This window comes from Trichomonas vaginalis, chromosome IV, assembly GCF_026262505.1.
Source record: "Trichomonas vaginalis G3 chromosome IV, whole genome shotgun sequence".
NCBI lineage: Eukaryota > Parabasalia > Trichomonadida > Trichomonadidae > Trichomonas > Trichomonas vaginalis.
The window spans coordinates 18,334,659-18,352,784 of record NC_067206.1 but is presented as its reverse complement, the minus strand read 5'-3'; the positions used below and the strand labels follow the sequence as shown (position 1 = coordinate 18,352,784).

Genomic DNA, 18,126 nt, shown 5'->3' with positions numbered 1-18,126 from the left:
AATTTCATATAGGCACATATATTCTTCCGGGACTTTCCGTGATTTTACCGTAAAATCATTAGTTTACACCAATTTTCCCGTATTTTGAATAGTTTACTGCACTTTTTCCGTAAAATTGAGTTACGGGAATCCGCAAAATTTCCGGACCTCATTTTTCATAGAATATAATAATAATATTTGATAAAAAGATATATTATTTATATTTTTGATTTTTGAATTACGGAAAAAGTGAATTGATAACTTGATTTTTTTATATGGTTAATTTTTCAAATTATATTATGAAGATCTAAAATATTAAAAGTAAAAAATTGAATTACGGAAAAAGTGAGGTCAAAAGTGAAATAAATTTGCAGAACAATTTTCATTGAAATAAGCTTTATTTTTCATTATTAATAACAATGCTGTAATAAACAGAAATTCATCAAAAGTGACAGCTCTCAATTTTTTGACATTTGTAAATTCTAAATTGAATGAGAAAAATGAAATAATACTAAGCATAATACAATATTCTAGATTTAATTATAATTAGGAAAAGTTAGTTTTGAGAGTACTTTTCATAGGCATATAGAATGAAATCTTCTGAAAAATAATATCACATAAACTCATATTATTTTCTAATATATAACTATTTTATATAAAAATCAAATTCAATGATCTTAAAAGCGAAGGATAAACCTCAAAATTTACGAATATAATGAGTGGGAATATAATGCTTATCTATCATAAAACCATATGAAATATCAATTTTTGCTTTACGCCTAATTTTTGACGACAATTAGCAAAAAATGTTAAATGTTAACACTCAGTCCATTTGAATATGAAAAATAAAATTGACTTTGATTAAATGTTTTTATTTATCATGCAATTCTTCTTGCGACCAAAGATTTGAATAAAAGTTCAAAAAATAAGATAGCTTAAAAAATAATATACGGTAGTGTTTACTAATAGATGAATAGTATATAAATTCTATTAAAATGGATTTGATCCAAAAAAATATATAAAATTTGATCATAAATAAAATCGTTTTAAATTACTTCTTCATTTAAATTATAACAATTATTTTTGGTTTTATAGTTTTTAAAGCTCATGTGGTTTTTTTAACCACAGAATACTTATGTGCTGTAGCAAGCTTGCAATCCAAAGCTCACGTTAGACAACAAGAATCATGAAGTCTCATACTAAGGGATATCCAACATATATTTTAATAATCTAATGTTTGTGACAAATATTCAACATAAAATTAAGTTTTCGTTTCGTTACAAGGCATTCATACTTTGGAGATATCATATTTAATGTACAGAAAAGTTAATATTAAACAATACATGCTAAAGAATTAATAAATAAGATAATAAAATAAATTTATACGTAATTACTTTCATTTAATATGCTTTATGCTGTATAATATTGATTAAGAGGCATTAAAAGGTTCCATAATCTGCTTTTATAGGCAAGATTTTTGATAAAAATTTTAAATTTTGAAAAATGATGAGAAAAGGAAAAAAAAGGTAAATGAGAGCAAGAGGAGGGAAAAAAAGAAAAAGAAAAGGAAGGGAAGGGAAAAATAAAAGAAAGAAGGACATATAAAAATTTAGATGCGCATTCTTAATGCCGAGGCGGCTTGCCGCCGAGGCGCGATTTTTTTAGGCCTCTACGGTAACCCGGCAATGTTTTTTTAAATCTTGTACAGCCCTAATATACTTCATATAATATACACATGTTCATGTAAAAACTTTTTTCCAAAATCCTCAGGAATTAAGGGATTTTTGAATTTTAAGAATTTTTTTCGAATTTTTTCGAAAAAAAAAATATTTTCAGAACAGCCTTAACGGCTAAGATTTAGGAACAATGTTAAGTATCAAAAAGAAAGGAGGTCTGATATAGACAACATATATCGTTGAAGGTTGAAAAAATCTCTAATATTTGAGCCCAAAATTTCAAATTTTAATTTTTTGAAAAAAGAGGCCACCCGTATGTACATTTATTTGAGAGGAGGAGGATTATATTTTTGAAAGGGTGAAACATTATGAATATGTTAATTATATAATAATATGTATTATTATAAAAAAGAAAAAATAAAGCACGTTAAAATTTTTCTTTCTTGATTTTTTACAAAATCTACTTAGAATTATGCAAAATATGACTAAATAATTATAAATTTCAAGTTAAATTTTAATTTTGATAAATAATTTAAATTTCAAAATATCAAGTTCAGTTCGACTATGTATGTAGTAATTCCTCAATAAAGTGCCAAAACCCTATTAAAATATATGAACATTTTCAACATTTTAATGTTTTTATTTAAAAATTTGTTGGAATATGAGCTTCAAACAATTATTATGTAAATAAAAATAATTAAATATATGTATTTATTCGTATTACAACCGTAGTAAGTCGATTCTTCCTTTCTTCTACTGAGGTTTGAATTTGATTTCGAATTGTAAAGAGATTCAAAGGGAAAATACTAGCGGATAAAAACTACCTCCATGAAAGGGTCATAATGGACTCAAGTTGTATTTTTTGATATTTTTTGCTTTTCGAGCCTAAATAGGTAGCCAAGATAATGCCTAAAAATAAGGTTCTAAATTCTGAAGTTTACATGATCCTCTCGTGTGCACCCTTAAATGTAAAATAAAAATAGCTGGGACAAAAGGTGTAAGTGAAATGTGATATGAAATTGTGAGAACCTCATAGAATATTTTGACTACTTTCTCTCAATTTTAAATTTTACTTACGCCTTTTGTCCCGCAGTTTATTTAAAAACTTATAATTTACTACAAAAATAAAAACAATTATTCAAAAAGTTTCTGATAATCACATTTAATTTGTTTTGTAATACCATGAAGCTCGTGAATACAACGATTTAACTCATTGGTATTAGTTGTATCATGTTTCTTCTTCAGAGTTGTTGTATTTTCTTTTAATTTTGTTGTTGAAGAAACAGCTTTATTTTCCTTCGTTGCAATCTCTTGATCATTAACAGAATCTGATCTGTAGTTTGTGTTAGATCGAGTACTTTCGTATCTTTTTGTTTTTGTGTCGTATTTAGTAGAAGAATGATACTGAGGAGGATCTGAATAATATCTTTGTTGTTGTTGATAATATTGATGAGATTTAAATGATGGTTCTTCACCAAGAATACCAAGCATGTGATCACATCGTGTTTGTACTTCTCGCAATGATTTCTTAGCACTGTTATATTTGTATTCACAATCTTCATTTCGATAGTATCTTTCTTTATGTGAATTAATGTCTGTAGCTTTTTGAATAAGATCGCGAAGTTGAAGTCTTAGTAAACGAGGATTATCACGTGGAATTGGAGTTACGATGTCAACAAATGATGAAAGTTCGTGATATATGTCATATCCAAACTCTTCCCATGATTTGTTTTCTCGTTCATTATGTGAAATTTGATACTTAAGATTTTCATTTTCTGCACGTAAATCTAAAATATCTTCTTGTGCTTGTCGAAGTTGATATATTGACTTTTGAATTCGATCTTCGGTATTTCGTGGAACTTGAATTGTAAATTTTTCACTGTAAAACTGTAAAGATTGTTTCAATTTCTCGTTCTCTAATTGAAGTAATTCTATTTTTTCGCGTTGGTCTGATATAACTGATGTCTGTTTTTCGATTTGTGCGTTACAAAGATCAACTTGCTTTTGTAATTCAATCAATTTAGTTTCGTCGACAGCGGTCTTTTGTTGTTGACTCATTTCTGATAATCGCATCAATAATTCTTTGTATTGTTGTTGTGAACTCGAAAGAACTGCTTCTGTATTTTCCAAAACTTCTGTTTTCTTGGAAAGTTCATTCTCTAATACATTTACTCTGGCTTCTGCAGCCTGAAGTGCTCGCTTTAAATCTCCAATTTGGCTGTCATTCATTTTTTTTGCACTCAAGTAAAATTTAGAAAAAAATAAAAGAAAACGGTCACCTCAGAGCAGAAAAATGATATTTGAATTGGAATTTTTAAGATTTTTTTCTGAAATAATAGGCAAGCATATCACCCTAAATAATATTAAATTAATTTCCCCTGAAAAGTCATTGACCGCCTCACAATCTAGATTTTGTGAGTACTTTATCCAGAAGCTTGCTAAAAGTGGGGAACAATTTAGAGTCCTCCTTCAATCAGATAGTCGAACAGCGGAAAAAGAATAAATGGATCTTTCATATTTCATATCTTTAATATTGTTTGTAATAATAAAAAAATCTTATGTCTAATAATACTCACTTCAATTTTTATGTTCATATTATACTTATACAATTGATTTCGGAACAAATTTGATATATAAAAATAATAATTGTAAAAAAATTGGTATTTATTCTTTATTAACCCAAAAAACATAATATACTTACAAAAATCGTATAGTGTATGCTCCAAAATTACTCAAATTATTCGCCACCTTGCTCTTCAATGATTTTATCGACAATACTCATGTAATTTTCACGGTCTTGCATTAACTGCAATCTTTGAAGTTGCCGTGGGGTGTTTCGTGGTCGTGGTGCTGGTTTTGATTGTGAAGGCGAGGCTTTTACTTGCTTTTCTATTAACATACCATTCCTGTCGAACCTGTTTACATCAAAAGTTTGAACGTGTATTTTAATTTTGTGAAATTTTTTATCAGACATTAGATTACTGTCATTTTTTTTCAATTCATTTCCAAAAAGTGCTCGTTTACAAAATCTTTTCAAATAAACGTACAGTTTTAAAATATTGGTCCAAACATCCATGATCGTCCTGATATGAGTCTTGGAAAAGAACATGGAACATATATTATCAAAGATATAATCGAATGTCTTGGCTTTAGTGATGTTTATAGAACAATTTGCTAAGATAGCAGTAAAGAATTTGCAATGAAAGTTGTAAGTATAGAAGCTTCAAAACTTTATATTGAAGAAGAAAAAAAAGTCATGAATTTAATTGATGGTTCTACATATTTTTCAAAATTTTATCAAATTGGAAAAACCTTATCATTCAAGGCTGTTGCAATATAGCTTAATTTTTGTTTGTTTGTAAAAATGTTCTATCATGGATTCTTAAGACTTTTCAAATTAAAGGGAAATAAAATCTGCAATCAAAATTTTTCAAATTTGGCAAACATAATGATTGAATGAATAGCTATCATTGATAGTTTCACACATATTATGGCTGAAGTTAAAGAAAGAAATGAAATTATAAAATTATTTGAATGATTAGAATATGGATTTGATGTATGAAAAATAAAAAGTATTATGAAAGATTAAATATATTTCGTCTTCTTTAGAAAACGGCTGGAGCTACAGATGCAACCTTTGGCCAAAGTTCGGCGGCTTCTTTGGCAACTGGACCTGTGATAGCAGAGCCCTTCATTTCACCCTTATCGTTGATGATAACACCGGCATTATCTTGGAAGCCAATGACAACACCATCCTTGCGGCGCCAGATGGCACGCTGGCGAACAACAACGCCCATGGAGACTTTCTTACGGAGTGCTGGTTTGCCCTTCTTGCATGTAACAACAATAAGATCGGAAACTGAGGCGGCTGGAAGGCGATTAAGACGACCCTTGTGGCCACGAACAGAGATAATGAACATGTTCTTGGCACCTGAGTTATCGCAGCAGTTGATGACTGCACCAACTGGAAGACCTGCTGTCATGGCGAACTTTGTGCCTTGCTGACCAGTACGACCGCGTTTAGACATTGAAGAAAAGGACGCGGTTTGACAGAACCACAATTTACATGATTTTCTGTCACTTTACATTAATTAGATTTTATTATAACATTGCATATAAATATAAATAATGAAAATAAATCAAAATCGATTTGACATCTTAATTTATTACGTGGCAAAGATTTTCTTCAAAATTCATTTATCATATAAGAAAGACAAAATCTAAAATACTCCAAATAATTCCTTTCTTCATTCTACTTTATATTTTGCAAGCTCATCATTCTCAATGATATCTTTCATGTACTATATTCAAGAAATTCAAAACAAACACGTGTTTATTCTTTCAACAAAATAATTCAACAAATCATTCCAAAAAAAACATTTACCGACAATAAAGCTCCACATGATTAGGAAATATCAACAAATTGTTTATCATGATTTTAATTCTACTCTACGGATTTCTCATTAAAAGACAACAAGTATTGTCTCAATGATATCTCCAAACTCTCTTTATACATTAAAATATAGATCTTTTATTTCGTTCTATATTCCTAGAAGTTCATTTCATATCGAAATTATCATTTTTTGTTTTTTGTTTTTTTCTTTGAACTTTGATTCTGTCATTAATAATCAGAGAAAATGCAAACATATTACTCTAAAATTTTGAGATCATTCTAAAATTCCTAACTAATTAACAATAATTTTTCTTAATTTCATATTGACTATATTAAGATTTAATTGACAAATGATAAACTTAGAAATATGAAGTTAGAATCAACTGAGTTATTGATTGATATTGTTTAATATTTTCAACAAATCACTTCAAAAGTTTTTAATTAAATGAGATATAATATGAAAAGATAAAACAATGTGGTTGATCAATATAGGAAAGATTTCATCCAAAAAAGATAAAATGTGAAAATTATATTTTGATTGAATGATTAGAATATGGATTTGATGTATGAAAAATAAAAAGTATTATGAAAGATTAAATATATTTCGTCTTCTTTAGAAAACGGCTGGAGCTACAGATGCAACCTTTGGCCAAAGTTCGGCGGCTTCTTTGGCAACTGGACCTGTGATAGCAGAGCCCTTCATTTCACCCTTATCGTTGATGATAACACCGGCATTATCTTGGAAGCCAATGACAACACCATCCTTGCGGCGCCAGATGGCACGCTGGCGAACAACAACGCCCATGGAGACTTTCTTACGGAGTGCTGGTTTGCCCTTCTTGCATGTAACAACAATAAGATCGGAAACTGAGGCGGCTGGAAGGCGATTAAGACGACCCTTGTGGCCACGAACAGAGATAATGAACATGTTCTTGGCACCTGAGTTATCGCAGCAGTTGATGACTGCACCAACTGGAAGACCTGCTGTCATGGCGAACTTTGTGCCTTGTTGACCAGTACGACCGCGTTTAGACATTGAAGAAAAGGACGCGGTTTGGCAGAACCATAGTTTACAAAAATTTCTGTCACTTTACATTATTATTTATTTTCTTTAAATATCATATTATTTATTATTATAAATAAATGTGTTTTCATTTTTTGACAATCAATAAATTACTTGTCATATTCATATTTTCAGAAAAAGAACGAATCACTTATTTTTCATATTCATTGAAGCTTATATATTGATCAATCTTACTTGCTCCAAATGAAATCAAGTATCAAAGCCAGCCGACTTTATCACTAATTCAATTACCTTCTCTCCATTAACCATATACAAGTCTAAGTGTCTGTAATATAATATACAATTTTGGTTTTACGCAATTGACTGTACTTTTGTCTATCTCAGTACAATAATTTGAACTTCAAGTTTATCCAATTATTTTACAAACGTAAAGGTTATACGTAATATTTACGTTTGTAAACTAATTGAGCAAATTTAGAGAACTTTTTATATCAATGCAATTATTTGTGCGGTAAGTTAACGTAATTAGTGTTCTCATGTTTGCAATCCAATATGTTTATGCATATGATATAAGCAAGTTCCATAAATAAGATATTATTTAATATAATATTATCAATTCCCTAGTAATAGCATTAATTATGAATAACAATTGATTTTAAACTAATTTTAGAACACTTATTATTTCAAAAAATTATCTGTATTTATTTTTCTCATTGTAAATTTCTAGTTTTTCTATGAAATTATCTTTTTTTCCCCGATTTTTTTTAACTCATGAATATCGTTAATTTTACTTTATTTCACAACCTATTAAGAAAAAACTATAAATATATATTAAATTATGATATATGACATTTTCATAATTTTTAATGAATTTTTTTCCTAGTTCTCAGCTTCTAATTCAAATCAAACATTTACCAACGTAAGTACTGGAATTCAAATCAATAAAAGAACAGCTTTCTCAAGATCCTTCATATTTTGAAGGAACTAGAAAGAACTGCTCTCTTAAACGACTTTAAATACGAAACTTTCACGTACACATACAAAATTCAAGCAGTAAATCAGAAATTCATTTACAATTCAGCAAGAATTTTCTCGCATTACTGAGCTGGATACAATTTTCGTGCAACATACTGCTTAATTACTATTTTATTGTCTTTGTATCTATATTACAAGTTTTTAATTTTTGTAAATGTTTGCTATACGTTATAATTATAAAAAGATTTTAATTTTACAATATATTACATATATTTAGACTTGTGTATGCTAAATGGAGAGAAGGTAATTAAGTTACTAAGAAGTATCACAGACTCAATTTTGAATAATTTGCCCATTTACTATAATACTCAGAGTGGAGGCATTTCTAGTTAGTGATAAATTCGGCTGGCTTTGATACTTGATTTCATTTGGAGCAAGTAAGATTGATCAATATATAAGCTTCAATGAATATGAAAAATAAGTGATTCGTTCTTTTTCTGAAAATATGAATATGACAAGTAATTTATTGATTGTCAAAAAATGAAAACACATTTATTTATAATAATAAATAATATGATATTTAAAGAAAATAAATAATAATGTAAAGTGACAGAAATTTTTGTAAATTGTGGTTCTGTCAAACCGCGTCCTTTTCTTCAATGTCTAAACGCGGTCGTACTGGTCAGCAAGGCACAAAGTTCGCCATGACAGCAGGTCTTCCAGTTGGTGCAGTTATCAACTGCTGCGATAACTCAGGTGCCAAGAACATGTTCATTATCTCTGTTCGTGGCCACAAGGGTCGTCTTAATCGCCTTCCAGCCGCCTCAGTTTCCGATCTTATTGTTGTTACATGCAAGAAGGGCAAACCAGCACTCCGTAAGAAAGTCTCCATGGGCGTTGTTGTTCGCCAGCGTGCCATCTGGCGCCGCAAGGATGGTGTTGTCATTGGCTTCCAAGATAATGCCGGTGTTATCATCAACGATAAGGGTGAAATGAAGGGCTCTGCTATCACAGGTCCAGTTGCCAAAGAAGCCGCCGAACTTTGGCCAAAGGTTGCATCTGTAGCTCCAGCCGTTTTCTAAAGAAGACGAAATATATTTAATCTTTCATAATACTTTTTATTTTTCATACATCAAATCCATATTCTAATCATTCAAATAATTTTATAATTTTCACATTTTATCTTTTTTGGATGAAATCTTTCCTATATTGATCAACCACATTGTTTTATCTCTTCATATTATATCTCATTTAATTAAAAACTTTTGAAGTGATTTGTTGAAAATATTAAACAATATCAATCAATAACTCAGTTGATTCTAACTTAATATTTCTAAGTTTATCATTTGTCAATTAAATCTTAATATAGTCAATATGAAATTAAGAAAAATTATTGTTAATTAGTTAGGAATTTTAGAATGATCTCAAAATTTTAGAGTAATATGTTTGCATTTTCTCTGATTATTAATGACAGAATCAAAGTTCAAAGAATGAAAAAACAAAAAACAAAAAAATGATAATTTCGATATGAAATGAACTTCTAGGAATATAGAACGAAATAAAAGATCTATATTTTAATGTATAAAGAGAGTTTGGAGATATCATTGAGACAATACTTGTTGTCTTTTAATGAGAAATCCGTAGAGTAGAATTAAAATCATGATAAACAATTTGTTGATATTTCCTAATCATGTGGAGCTTTATTGTCGGTAAATGTTTTTTTTGGAATGATTTGTTGAATTATTTTGTTGAAAGAATAAACACGTGTTTGTTTTGAATTTCTTGAATATAGTACATGAAAGATATCATTGAGAATGATGAGCTTGCAAAATATAAAGTAGAATGAAGAAAGGAATTATTTGGAGTATTTTAGATTTTGTCTTTCTTATATGATAAATGAAATTTTGAAGAAAATCTTTGCCACGTAATAAATTAAGATGTCAAATCGATTTTGATTTATTTTCATTATTTATATTTATATGCAATGTTATAATAAAATCTAATTAATGTAAAGTGACAGAAAATCATGTAAATTGTGGTTCTGTCAAACCGCGTCCTTTTCTTCAATGTCTAAACGCGGTCGTACTGGTCAGCAAGGCACAAAGTTCGCCATGACAGCAGGTCTTCCAGTTGGTGCAGTTATCAACTGCTGCGATAACTCAGGTGCCAAGAACATGTTCATTATCTCTGTTCGTGGCCACAAGGGTCGTCTTAATCGCCTTCCAGCCGCCTCAGTTTCCGATCTTATTGTTGTTACATGCAAGAAGGGCAAACCAGCACTCCGTAAGAAAGTCTCCATGGGCGTTGTTGTTCGCCAGCGTGCCATCTGGCGCCGCAAGGATGGTGTTGTCATTGGCTTCCAAGATAATGCCGGTGTTATCATCAACGATAAGGGTGAAATGAAGGGCTCTGCTATCACAGGTCCAGTTGCCAAAGAAGCCGCCGAACTTTGGCCAAAGGTTGCATCTGTAGCTCCAGCCGTTTTCTAAAGAAGACGAAATATATTTAATCTTTCATAATACTTTTTATTTTTCATACATCAAATCCATATTCTAATCATTCAAATAATTTTATAATTTCATTTCTTTCTTTAACTTCAGCCATAATATATTCCAGTTTGATTATTTTGATTTTGTCAATACTTTATTTTCTTTAAGATTGATTTACCAATAATGCTTCAATTCCTATTTCAAGTTTTCCCATATTTTCAAATCTTCCTATTATATTCAATCAAGTGCATTACGTATACATTGAAATAATATCCTTTAACATTACACTTTGAATACACAGTATCAAAAGTTCATATCTTTTTATCATGTATATCTATATCTTTTAATATTTCATTTTCAGATCAGCGCCAGCAAATAATAATCTAGATATACTTTATTTTTCTTTTCGAAAGGGTTGAACAATTCAATTTTTTTTTAGTTTCATGAACTCCATTCATTTACTGGATGACCCTTTAACTACAGAGCTGATTTTGATTTCGCATCCATTTTTGAGTGTTATCGCCTTTAGGTCACCATTGATGTTTCCAACTCATAATAAATATCTTATGGAGGAGATGTTGAGATATTATACCATTGTAAAAGGAGAAAATTCTTGACACACTACTTTCAAGCACTTATAAAGTATTTTTCCAGGAATCCAAATCATTTAAAGTTAAGTAAGGGTATTTTATAAATAAAAAATCAAATATTTTAGTATGAATATTACTAACATTGTTTATTCGATATTATGAAATAAATAACAAGTATTAATCACGAATACAAACTATTTCTGACAAAGATTCGTGCTTGTCATCGTTTAAACCGCAAACATAAGGTGTGTGGAATTGCACGAGGTATTTGCAATAATCAGGTTCGGATATTGCTGCAATATATCCGATTTCAGAAGTAGATCTGTCGCAAATATATTCAATTTTAGTATGTCTTGGGCGATTAGTAACAACACATTTATCTCCATTATTCCAATCGTATGATATTCCGTTATAAATCGACTTTGGTTTTGAATCATCTTCTTGGCCTAAAATAAAATTATCAATTGGTATCTGTTTGAGTGGTTCGTATCTAAATTGATTTAAGATTTTGAATGGACAGAACTTGAAAAACCAATATCCAGTATGCGTAAATTCGAAACACTGACCAATGAGCTTTTGCTGTAATTCCGAGAGTGTTTGTGGGTATATTGATGAATTGGTGGGACGGCCAACGTAGCAAGTATAAGAATGATTTTGATAAATTTGAGAAAAATTACTTTCATATTTCTTGATTTTAAAATCTTTTGGGGCTTCAGACAAAAAAGTTGTTTCATAAACAATCTGAGAGACTGAAGTTGAAGTGAGAAAAGAAAACATTTTTGTAATTGTCAAATTTTTTATTCAAGAAAAACATTGTAATATCAATTATTAAAAAAACATTTAATTTTTAAATGTAAAGTCCCAGTAGTATATTGGTTAGAATAGATCCTTGACACGGATCAGAGGCCAGTTCGATTCTGGCCTGGGTGAAAAATGTCACAATGGAAGATAGACCGCAGCGAGAAAAGTGTTAAAACATTAGATAAAAAAAGTTGATCAATACGAATGTTTTAGGAATTAGCGATTTTACATTTCGCCACCATCTTCTTCCTCATCGCCACCTTCGACTGATTCAGCAGCGACTTCGTCGTAGTCCTTCTCGAGGAGGGCAAGATCTTCACGAGCTTCTGGGAATTCAGCTTCTTCCATACCCTCACCGACGTACCAGTGGACGAAAGCACGCTTAGCGTACATGAGGTCGAACTTGTGGTCGAGGCGAGACCAAGCTTCGGCGATGGCTGTTGTGTTAGCGAGCATGCAGACAGCGCGCTGGACCTTTGCGAGGTCGCCACCTGGAACGACTGTTGGTGGCTGGTAGTTGATACCCATCTTGAAGCCTGTTGGGCACCAGTCGACGAACTGGATTGTGCGCTTTGTCTTGATTGTAGCGACAGCAGCGGAGACATCCTTTGGAACGACATCACCACGGTAAAGAAGTGTGCATGCCATGTACTTGCCGTGGCGTGGGTCGCACTTAACCATCATGTTGGCTGGCTCGAAGAGTGAGTTTGTGATTTCGGCAACAGAGAGCTGCTCGTGGTAGGCCTTCTCTGCAGAAATGACTGGAGCATAGGAGCAGATTGGGAAGTGGATACGAGCGTATGGGACAAGGTTTGTCTGGAACTCTGTGAAATCGACGTTGAGGGCACCATCGAATCTGAGGGAGGCTGTGAGGGAGGAAACAACCTGGCCGATGAGACGGTTGAGGTTGGTGTATGTTGGGCGCTCGATATCGAGGGCACGGCGGCAGAGATCGTAGAGAGCTTCGTTATCGACCATGAAAGCGCAGTCGGAGTGATCGATCATGGAGTGTGTAGCGAGAATGGAGTTGTATGGCTCAACGATAGCTGTGGAAACCTGTGGAGATGGGTAGACTGTGAATTCGAGCTTGGACTTCTTGCCGTAGTCGACAGAAAGACGCTCAAGAAGGAGGGAGCCGAAGCCAGCACCTGTGCCACCACCGAAGGAGTGGAAGATAAGGAAGCCCTGAAGACCTGTGCACTGATCAGCAAGCTTACGGATGCGGTCGAGTGTGAGATCGATGATTTCCTTACCAACTGTGTAGTGGCCACGCGCGTAGTTGTTAGCGGCATCTTCCTTGCCGGAGATGAGCTGCTCTGGGTGGAAAAGCTGGCGGTATGTGCCTGTGCGGACTTCGTCGACGACTGTTGGTTCAAGATCGACGAAAACAGCACGTGGAACGTGCTTGCCGGCGCCTGTCTCGGAGAAGAATGTGTTGAAAGCATCATCTTCAACACCGATTGTCTTGTCGGATGGGAGCTGGCCATCTGGCTGAATACCGTGCTCGAGGCAGTAGAGTTCCCAGCAGCCGTTACCGATCTGGACACCAGCCTGACCAACGTGGATTGAGATAACTTCACGCATTGATGAATATGTCACATTTTTAATTATTAACGTTTTTTGGTTGTCAATTTGGCCATCATTAGAGAATTTTAATAGTTATGATTTGTAGACAATTTATTAATTAACGAGCCAAAAATTGACATAATAAAAAAATAAACTGCCAGTTTACAATTAATTTGATTTCACATTTCTAATAATAAAAAACAATCTGAGTCCTGTTGATCAATCCTAAAGTATATATTTGTGCTGCAATACATATATGCCTATATATGTGAATTAGCATGATTATTTGAATGATATAAATCATCCTGTGAATTCCAAAAGATTGTGATTGCCTGATTTACAGATCGAATTGATTCGAAAACTTCCAATTCTTGTACCCATATTTCTATGCATATTATGTTGCATAAGCAGCTAATTATTTCAAACAAGTATTGCAAATATTAATTACTTTATTTTGAAAAGCATTCAGACATATAGTTTCGACTTAATTTACCAAGCCATATGTCAATCCCTGTGGGACCGAGTGGTAACTTGCCATTGAAAGCACGCAGTTCCAACATATTTTTCGTTTTTGAAAACATCAGAAATAGAAAGGGAAGCGTCTTATGGAGTAACGCTATTATTTGGTGTCTTATGAAATAAGAAATTCGATTGTTTCTTTACTAATAGTTTCGATTGCATAATGAAGATCTGTTTGGTCATTATCATCTTTTTCATCTATATTTGCACCAAGTAAAATAAGAAGATCAGCTGTTTCTTTACAATTCCAAATTGATGCATTATGCAGTGCGGTTTTTCCTTTTTTATCTTTTTCATTAATATTTGCTCCATGTAAAATAAGAAATTCTGCTATTTGTGTACAATTGTTTGTTGCTGCATAATGAAGAGCGGTTTCTTCATTTTCATTTTTTTCATTGATATTTGCACCGTGTGTGATAAGAAATTCAACTGTTTCTTCGTTATTTTCTATTGTTGCATTATGGAGAGCTGTTTCCCCATTTTCATCTTTTTCATTAATATTTGCACCTTGTGAAAAGAAATATTCTAAAATGGATGGAATATTGAACATAATTGAATAAACAAAACATTTGTCAATACCATTAGTTTGATCGAAATAAACTAAAAATGATTCGAGATTTTTATATTTTGCGCAAATAGATAAATCGATATCTATATTGTGTTCATTCATCAAGAATGAAACAAAATCAATATTGTGTGAAATAATTGCATGTTTCATTGTAAATTCATCTGGTTTTTGATATTTCAAACACTCGCTCATGATTTCTGGATTTCCTCCTAAAAATGAAAATTCTAAACATTTTTGAGTTATTGGTGATTTAAATTTCGTTCGCAACAATTTGAAACAATCAACAGATCCATTGTAACAACATAATTCAAGCAATGAATATCCTTCTTCAGAATATGGATATAAATCGCTTCGAAGTATTTGTGTTTCATCAAATTCACCCACTTCCATAAAGTGTATGAAGCTTTCTTTGTTGTCATACATAATTGCTCTGAAAATTGTATTTTCTGAACAAATTTCGAGATTATCAAATTTAATTTCTTCGATATAAATAGGGTGGCCTAATTTAATTCCATATTCTTTATAAAACAAGTACTTTGGAAGAATGTTAAGAGTGTCGACATCTTTGACATGATAATCATCAAATATGAGTTTGGCAAGAGTTAAATATGACTTTAGATAGCGATTATTATAAGCAACAATATCGAAAATATCTCTGATTATATTTTGCGGAAGATATTTCATTGAATCAATCAACTCTGTCTTGATCTTTTTGTAAATCGAGTTTATTTCTTCTTCATTTTCTGCATTCAGCTGATACAAAGCATTAAAAGAATCAATGTAGTATTTATAGTTACTTCGCAATTCATCGTATTTCTTTGGATGAATATTTTGATCAGACATCAAAAAAAGAATTTGTCAAAAATTTTACATTCCAAGAATGAATACATCATGGGGACTGATTTAGATCATTGCGGAAAATATATAAATCTTGTATCATTCCCAATCAGATTAAGTCGATATCTTGGTCAATGAACTTGATCCTGAAAATGACAAACAAGCAACAGTTGTTCAAACTATTCTAAATAACCTCAGAATTGACAAAGATTAAATAAAGATTTTTCTTTTAATAGGTTCAAATAGATTGTTTACGTAGTATACTACATATGCATATACTGAATGTTCCTCAAGTAAAAGTCATCTTATTCATCTCTCAAAAAAGTTCTAGATGAGAAGTAGTCCGGCTCTTGGAAGCAATCAATGGTAGCGGACGTTTATGCAAATATACATGATATATCATAGATATTTTCCTAAATTAAGGGTGCACCCGTATGTACGTTTATTTGAGAGGAGGAGGATTACCCTCTCAATTTTGAGGGATTCGTTAGTTTATTTTCTCGATGAATATGCAATAAAATTTGATTTTTACCTTATCAATATACTTCATATAATATACACATGTTCATGTAAAAACTTTTTTCCAAAATCCTCAGGAATTAAGGGATTTTTGAATTTTAAGAATTTTTTTCGAATTTTTTCGAAAAAAAAATATTTTGAGAACAGCCTTAACGGCTAAGATTTAGGAACAATGTTAAGTATCAAAAAGAAAGGAGGTCTGATATAGACAACATATATCGTTGAAGGTTGAAAAAATCTCTAATATTTGAGCCCAAAATTTCAAATTTTAATTTTTTGAAAAAAGAGGCCACCCGTATGTACGTTTATTTGAGAGGATTATATTTTTGAAAGGGTGAAACATTATGAATATGTTAATTATATAATAATATGTATTATTATAAAAAAGAAAAAATAAAGCACTTTAATTTTTTTCTTTCTTGATTTTTTACAAAATCTACTTAGAATTATGCAAAATATGACTAAATAATTATAAATTTCAAGTTAAATTTTAATTTTGATAAATAATTTAAATTTCAAAATATCAAGTTCAGTTCGACTATGTATGTAGTAATTCCTCAATAAAGTGCCAAAACCCTATTAAAATATATGAACATTTTCAACATTTTAATGTTTTTATTTAAAAATTTGTTGGAATATGAGCTTCAAACAATTATTATGTAAATAAAAATAATTAAATATATGTATTTATTCGTATTACAACCGTAGTAAGTCGATTCTTCCTTTCTTCTACTGAGTTTTGAATTTGATTTCGAATTGTAAAGAGATTCAAAGGGAAAATACTAGCGGATAAAAACTACCTCCATGAAAGGGTCATAATGGACTCAAGTTGTATTTTTTGATATTTTTTGCTTTTCGAGCCTAAATAGGTAGCCAAGATAATGCCTAAAAATAAGGTTCTAAATTCTGAAGTTTACATGATCCTCTCGTGTGCACCCTTAAGATCACATAAAGTGAGTTTAGAGAAGTTTATCGAGTTCACATACATCAAGAACTTAATTGGATTTTCCAAAGATCAAGATCATACGGAAAATTATATTCCCATTCGAAATTCCAAGAAAATCGGATCACAGCGTAACCTTTAGCTACCTTTAGCCGGACTTCTTCTTCTACTTGTCATTTTTTTTTTCAAAATAAGAAATGGCATATTTATCACCAACAATTCTTGTTGCAGGACTAGCGTATAAGACTACAAGTGAAACAATAGCATCATTCTTTGGAAAAATAGGACCAGTTGATGAAGTTTCGCTGATGCTAAATTCTTTGGGAAAATCTAAAGGATTTGCTTTTGTTACATTTACAAAACCACAAGATGCAGACTATGCAGTTTCAAATTTCAATGGTCAAATACTTGATGGACGCCGAATTCGCGTTGAAATTTCATCAAGACGTAAGAAATTTAAACTAGAACGGAAATTCGAGATGGATGAATATCACCAGAATGAAAGACGTTTAGAAGGATCCAGAGATCGATCAAGTGATCGAAATACAGATGATTCACGCGCAGAAAGAGATGAATTCCGTAAAAAGAATAAAAAGGATGAAAAATATGACAAAAAGCATGATAAAAAACATGATAAGAAATCCGCTAATGCAAAAAGCAGCTCAAAAAAGAAAAACCGAGATTATTCTGATTCTTCAGACTACTATTACTCTGATTACTACTCTGATTATTCTTATTCAGATTATTACTACTCAGATTCTGGATATTCAAGCTATTATTCTAGTTATTCAGATTATTCTTCATAATATTCATTTTTCAAAGAGTTTGTCATTCACATTCTAATCACTTGTTGCATAATAATCAATATAGAATGCTGTATATCTTTTTAATTTTTGAATTTAATTTGTTTCTTAAAAATAAAGATTTCTTTTGGAGAATTAATGACTTAGATCTCCAAAATTCAAAAATTTACCTTCTTTAATTTTACAAAATGTGAATTTACAGTTGAAATTTTGAACATAACATAGTTTTCTTTCAATATCATTAGATATCATGAATATTTTTGTGAAGTACATGTAAACTAGTATTTTTATAGTCTTGTGTGTCTTAATAGTAGTGAAAAATATCAATGGAGATTTAAATGAGTTGATTATTGATTATTCTCACAATACTGGTGCACCATATTGAAAACTTCAAAATACAAAATGGATTTCTACATGAAATTATATTACAAATAGTTGTATTGA

General features: G+C 31.2%; 10 protein-coding genes and 1 non-coding gene across 11 annotated transcripts, besides 7 other annotated features; 4 read left to right on the top strand and 7 right to left on the bottom strand.

Moving 5' to 3' along the window:
• The first annotated feature begins 404 nt into the window (after nt 1–404).
• Nucleotides 405–441: a mobile genetic element.
• Nucleotides 405–441: a terminal%2Cinverted (terminal inverted repeat of Banshee-A3 transposon ID:TVAGG3_0120810).
• Nucleotides 442–1,500: 1,059 nt separating this feature from the next.
• Nucleotides 1,501–1,706: a mobile genetic element.
• Nucleotides 1,692–2,617: a mobile genetic element.
• Nucleotides 2,618–2,789: 172 nt separating this feature from the next.
• On the bottom strand, nt 2,790–4,072 carry TVAGG3_0120780 (uncharacterized protein; the record flags this gene model as incomplete). The annotated part of the gene is made up of 1 exon (XM_001315361.2): nt 2,790–3,884. The coding sequence occupies one exon, from the start codon at nt 3,882–3,884 to the stop codon at nt 2,790–2,792; it is 1,095 nt and encodes a 364-aa protein (XP_001315396.1).
• A 252-nt stretch (nt 4,073–4,324) lies between these two features.
• TVAGG3_0120770 (uncharacterized protein) lies at nt 4,325–4,649 on the bottom strand (the record flags this gene model as incomplete). Its single annotated transcript, XM_001315360.1, has 1 exon — nt 4,393–4,629. One exon carries the CDS (start codon nt 4,627–4,629, stop codon nt 4,393–4,395), a length of 237 nt encoding a protein of 78 aa, XP_001315395.1.
• Nucleotides 4,650–5,232: 583 nt separating this feature from the next.
• Nucleotides 5,233–5,693, bottom strand: TVAGG3_0120760 (large ribosomal subunit rRNA binding; the record flags this gene model as incomplete). Its single annotated transcript, XM_001315359.2, has 1 exon — nt 5,261–5,683. The coding sequence occupies one exon, from the start codon at nt 5,681–5,683 to the stop codon at nt 5,261–5,263; it is 423 nt and encodes a 140-aa protein (XP_001315394.1).
• Nucleotides 5,694–6,641: 948 nt separating this feature from the next.
• TVAGG3_0120750 (large ribosomal subunit rRNA binding) lies at nt 6,642–7,096 on the bottom strand (the record flags this gene model as incomplete). Its single annotated transcript, XM_001315358.2, has 1 exon — nt 6,662–7,084. The coding sequence occupies one exon, from the start codon at nt 7,082–7,084 to the stop codon at nt 6,662–6,664; it is 423 nt and encodes a 140-aa protein (XP_001315393.1).
• A 354-nt stretch (nt 7,097–7,450) lies between these two features.
• Nucleotides 7,451–8,103: a mobile genetic element.
• Nucleotides 8,104–8,691: 588 nt separating this feature from the next.
• On the top strand, nt 8,692–9,151 carry TVAGG3_0120730 (large ribosomal subunit rRNA binding; the record flags this gene model as incomplete). The annotated part of the gene is made up of 1 exon (XM_001315357.1): nt 8,707–9,129. The coding sequence occupies one exon, from the start codon at nt 8,707–8,709 to the stop codon at nt 9,127–9,129; it is 423 nt and encodes a 140-aa protein (XP_001315392.1).
• A 962-nt stretch (nt 9,152–10,113) lies between these two features.
• TVAGG3_0120720 (large ribosomal subunit rRNA binding) lies at nt 10,114–10,781 on the top strand (the record flags this gene model as incomplete). The annotated part of the gene is made up of 1 exon (XM_001295405.2): nt 10,114–10,536. One exon carries the CDS (start codon nt 10,114–10,116, stop codon nt 10,534–10,536), a length of 423 nt encoding a protein of 140 aa, XP_001295406.1.
• Nucleotides 10,782–11,270: 489 nt separating this feature from the next.
• Nucleotides 11,271–11,903, bottom strand: TVAGG3_0120710 (OS-9-related family; the record flags this gene model as incomplete). Its single annotated transcript, XM_001295404.1, has 1 exon — nt 11,304–11,903. One exon carries the CDS (start codon nt 11,901–11,903, stop codon nt 11,304–11,306), a length of 600 nt encoding a protein of 199 aa, XP_001295405.1.
• Nucleotides 11,904–11,984: 81 nt separating this feature from the next.
• On the top strand, nt 11,985–12,056 carry TVAGG3_0120700. The gene has a single exon. It is a non-coding gene; the product is annotated as a tRNA-Val (tRNA).
• Nucleotides 12,057–12,078: 22 nt separating this feature from the next.
• TVAGG3_0120690 (alpha tubulin) lies at nt 12,079–13,515 on the bottom strand (the record flags this gene model as incomplete). Its single annotated transcript, XM_001315356.2, has 1 exon — nt 12,153–13,511. One exon carries the CDS (start codon nt 13,509–13,511, stop codon nt 12,153–12,155), a length of 1,359 nt encoding a protein of 452 aa, XP_001315391.2.
• Nucleotides 13,516–13,998: 483 nt separating this feature from the next.
• Nucleotides 13,999–14,068: a mobile genetic element.
• A 56-nt stretch (nt 14,069–14,124) lies between these two features.
• On the bottom strand, nt 14,125–15,615 carry TVAGG3_0120670 (proteasome regulatory particle assembly; the record flags this gene model as incomplete). Its single annotated transcript, XM_001315355.1, has 1 exon — nt 14,125–15,423. The coding sequence occupies one exon, from the start codon at nt 15,421–15,423 to the stop codon at nt 14,125–14,127; it is 1,299 nt and encodes a 432-aa protein (XP_001315390.1).
• Nucleotides 15,616–15,839: 224 nt separating this feature from the next.
• Nucleotides 15,840–16,874: a mobile genetic element.
• A 202-nt stretch (nt 16,875–17,076) lies between these two features.
• TVAGG3_0120650 (glycine-rich RNA-binding protein family) lies at nt 17,077–17,685 on the top strand (the record flags this gene model as incomplete). Its single annotated transcript, XM_001315354.1, has 1 exon — nt 17,077–17,685. The coding sequence occupies one exon, from the start codon at nt 17,077–17,079 to the stop codon at nt 17,683–17,685; it is 609 nt and encodes a 202-aa protein (XP_001315389.1).
• Nucleotides 17,686–18,126: the final 441 nt, after the last annotated feature.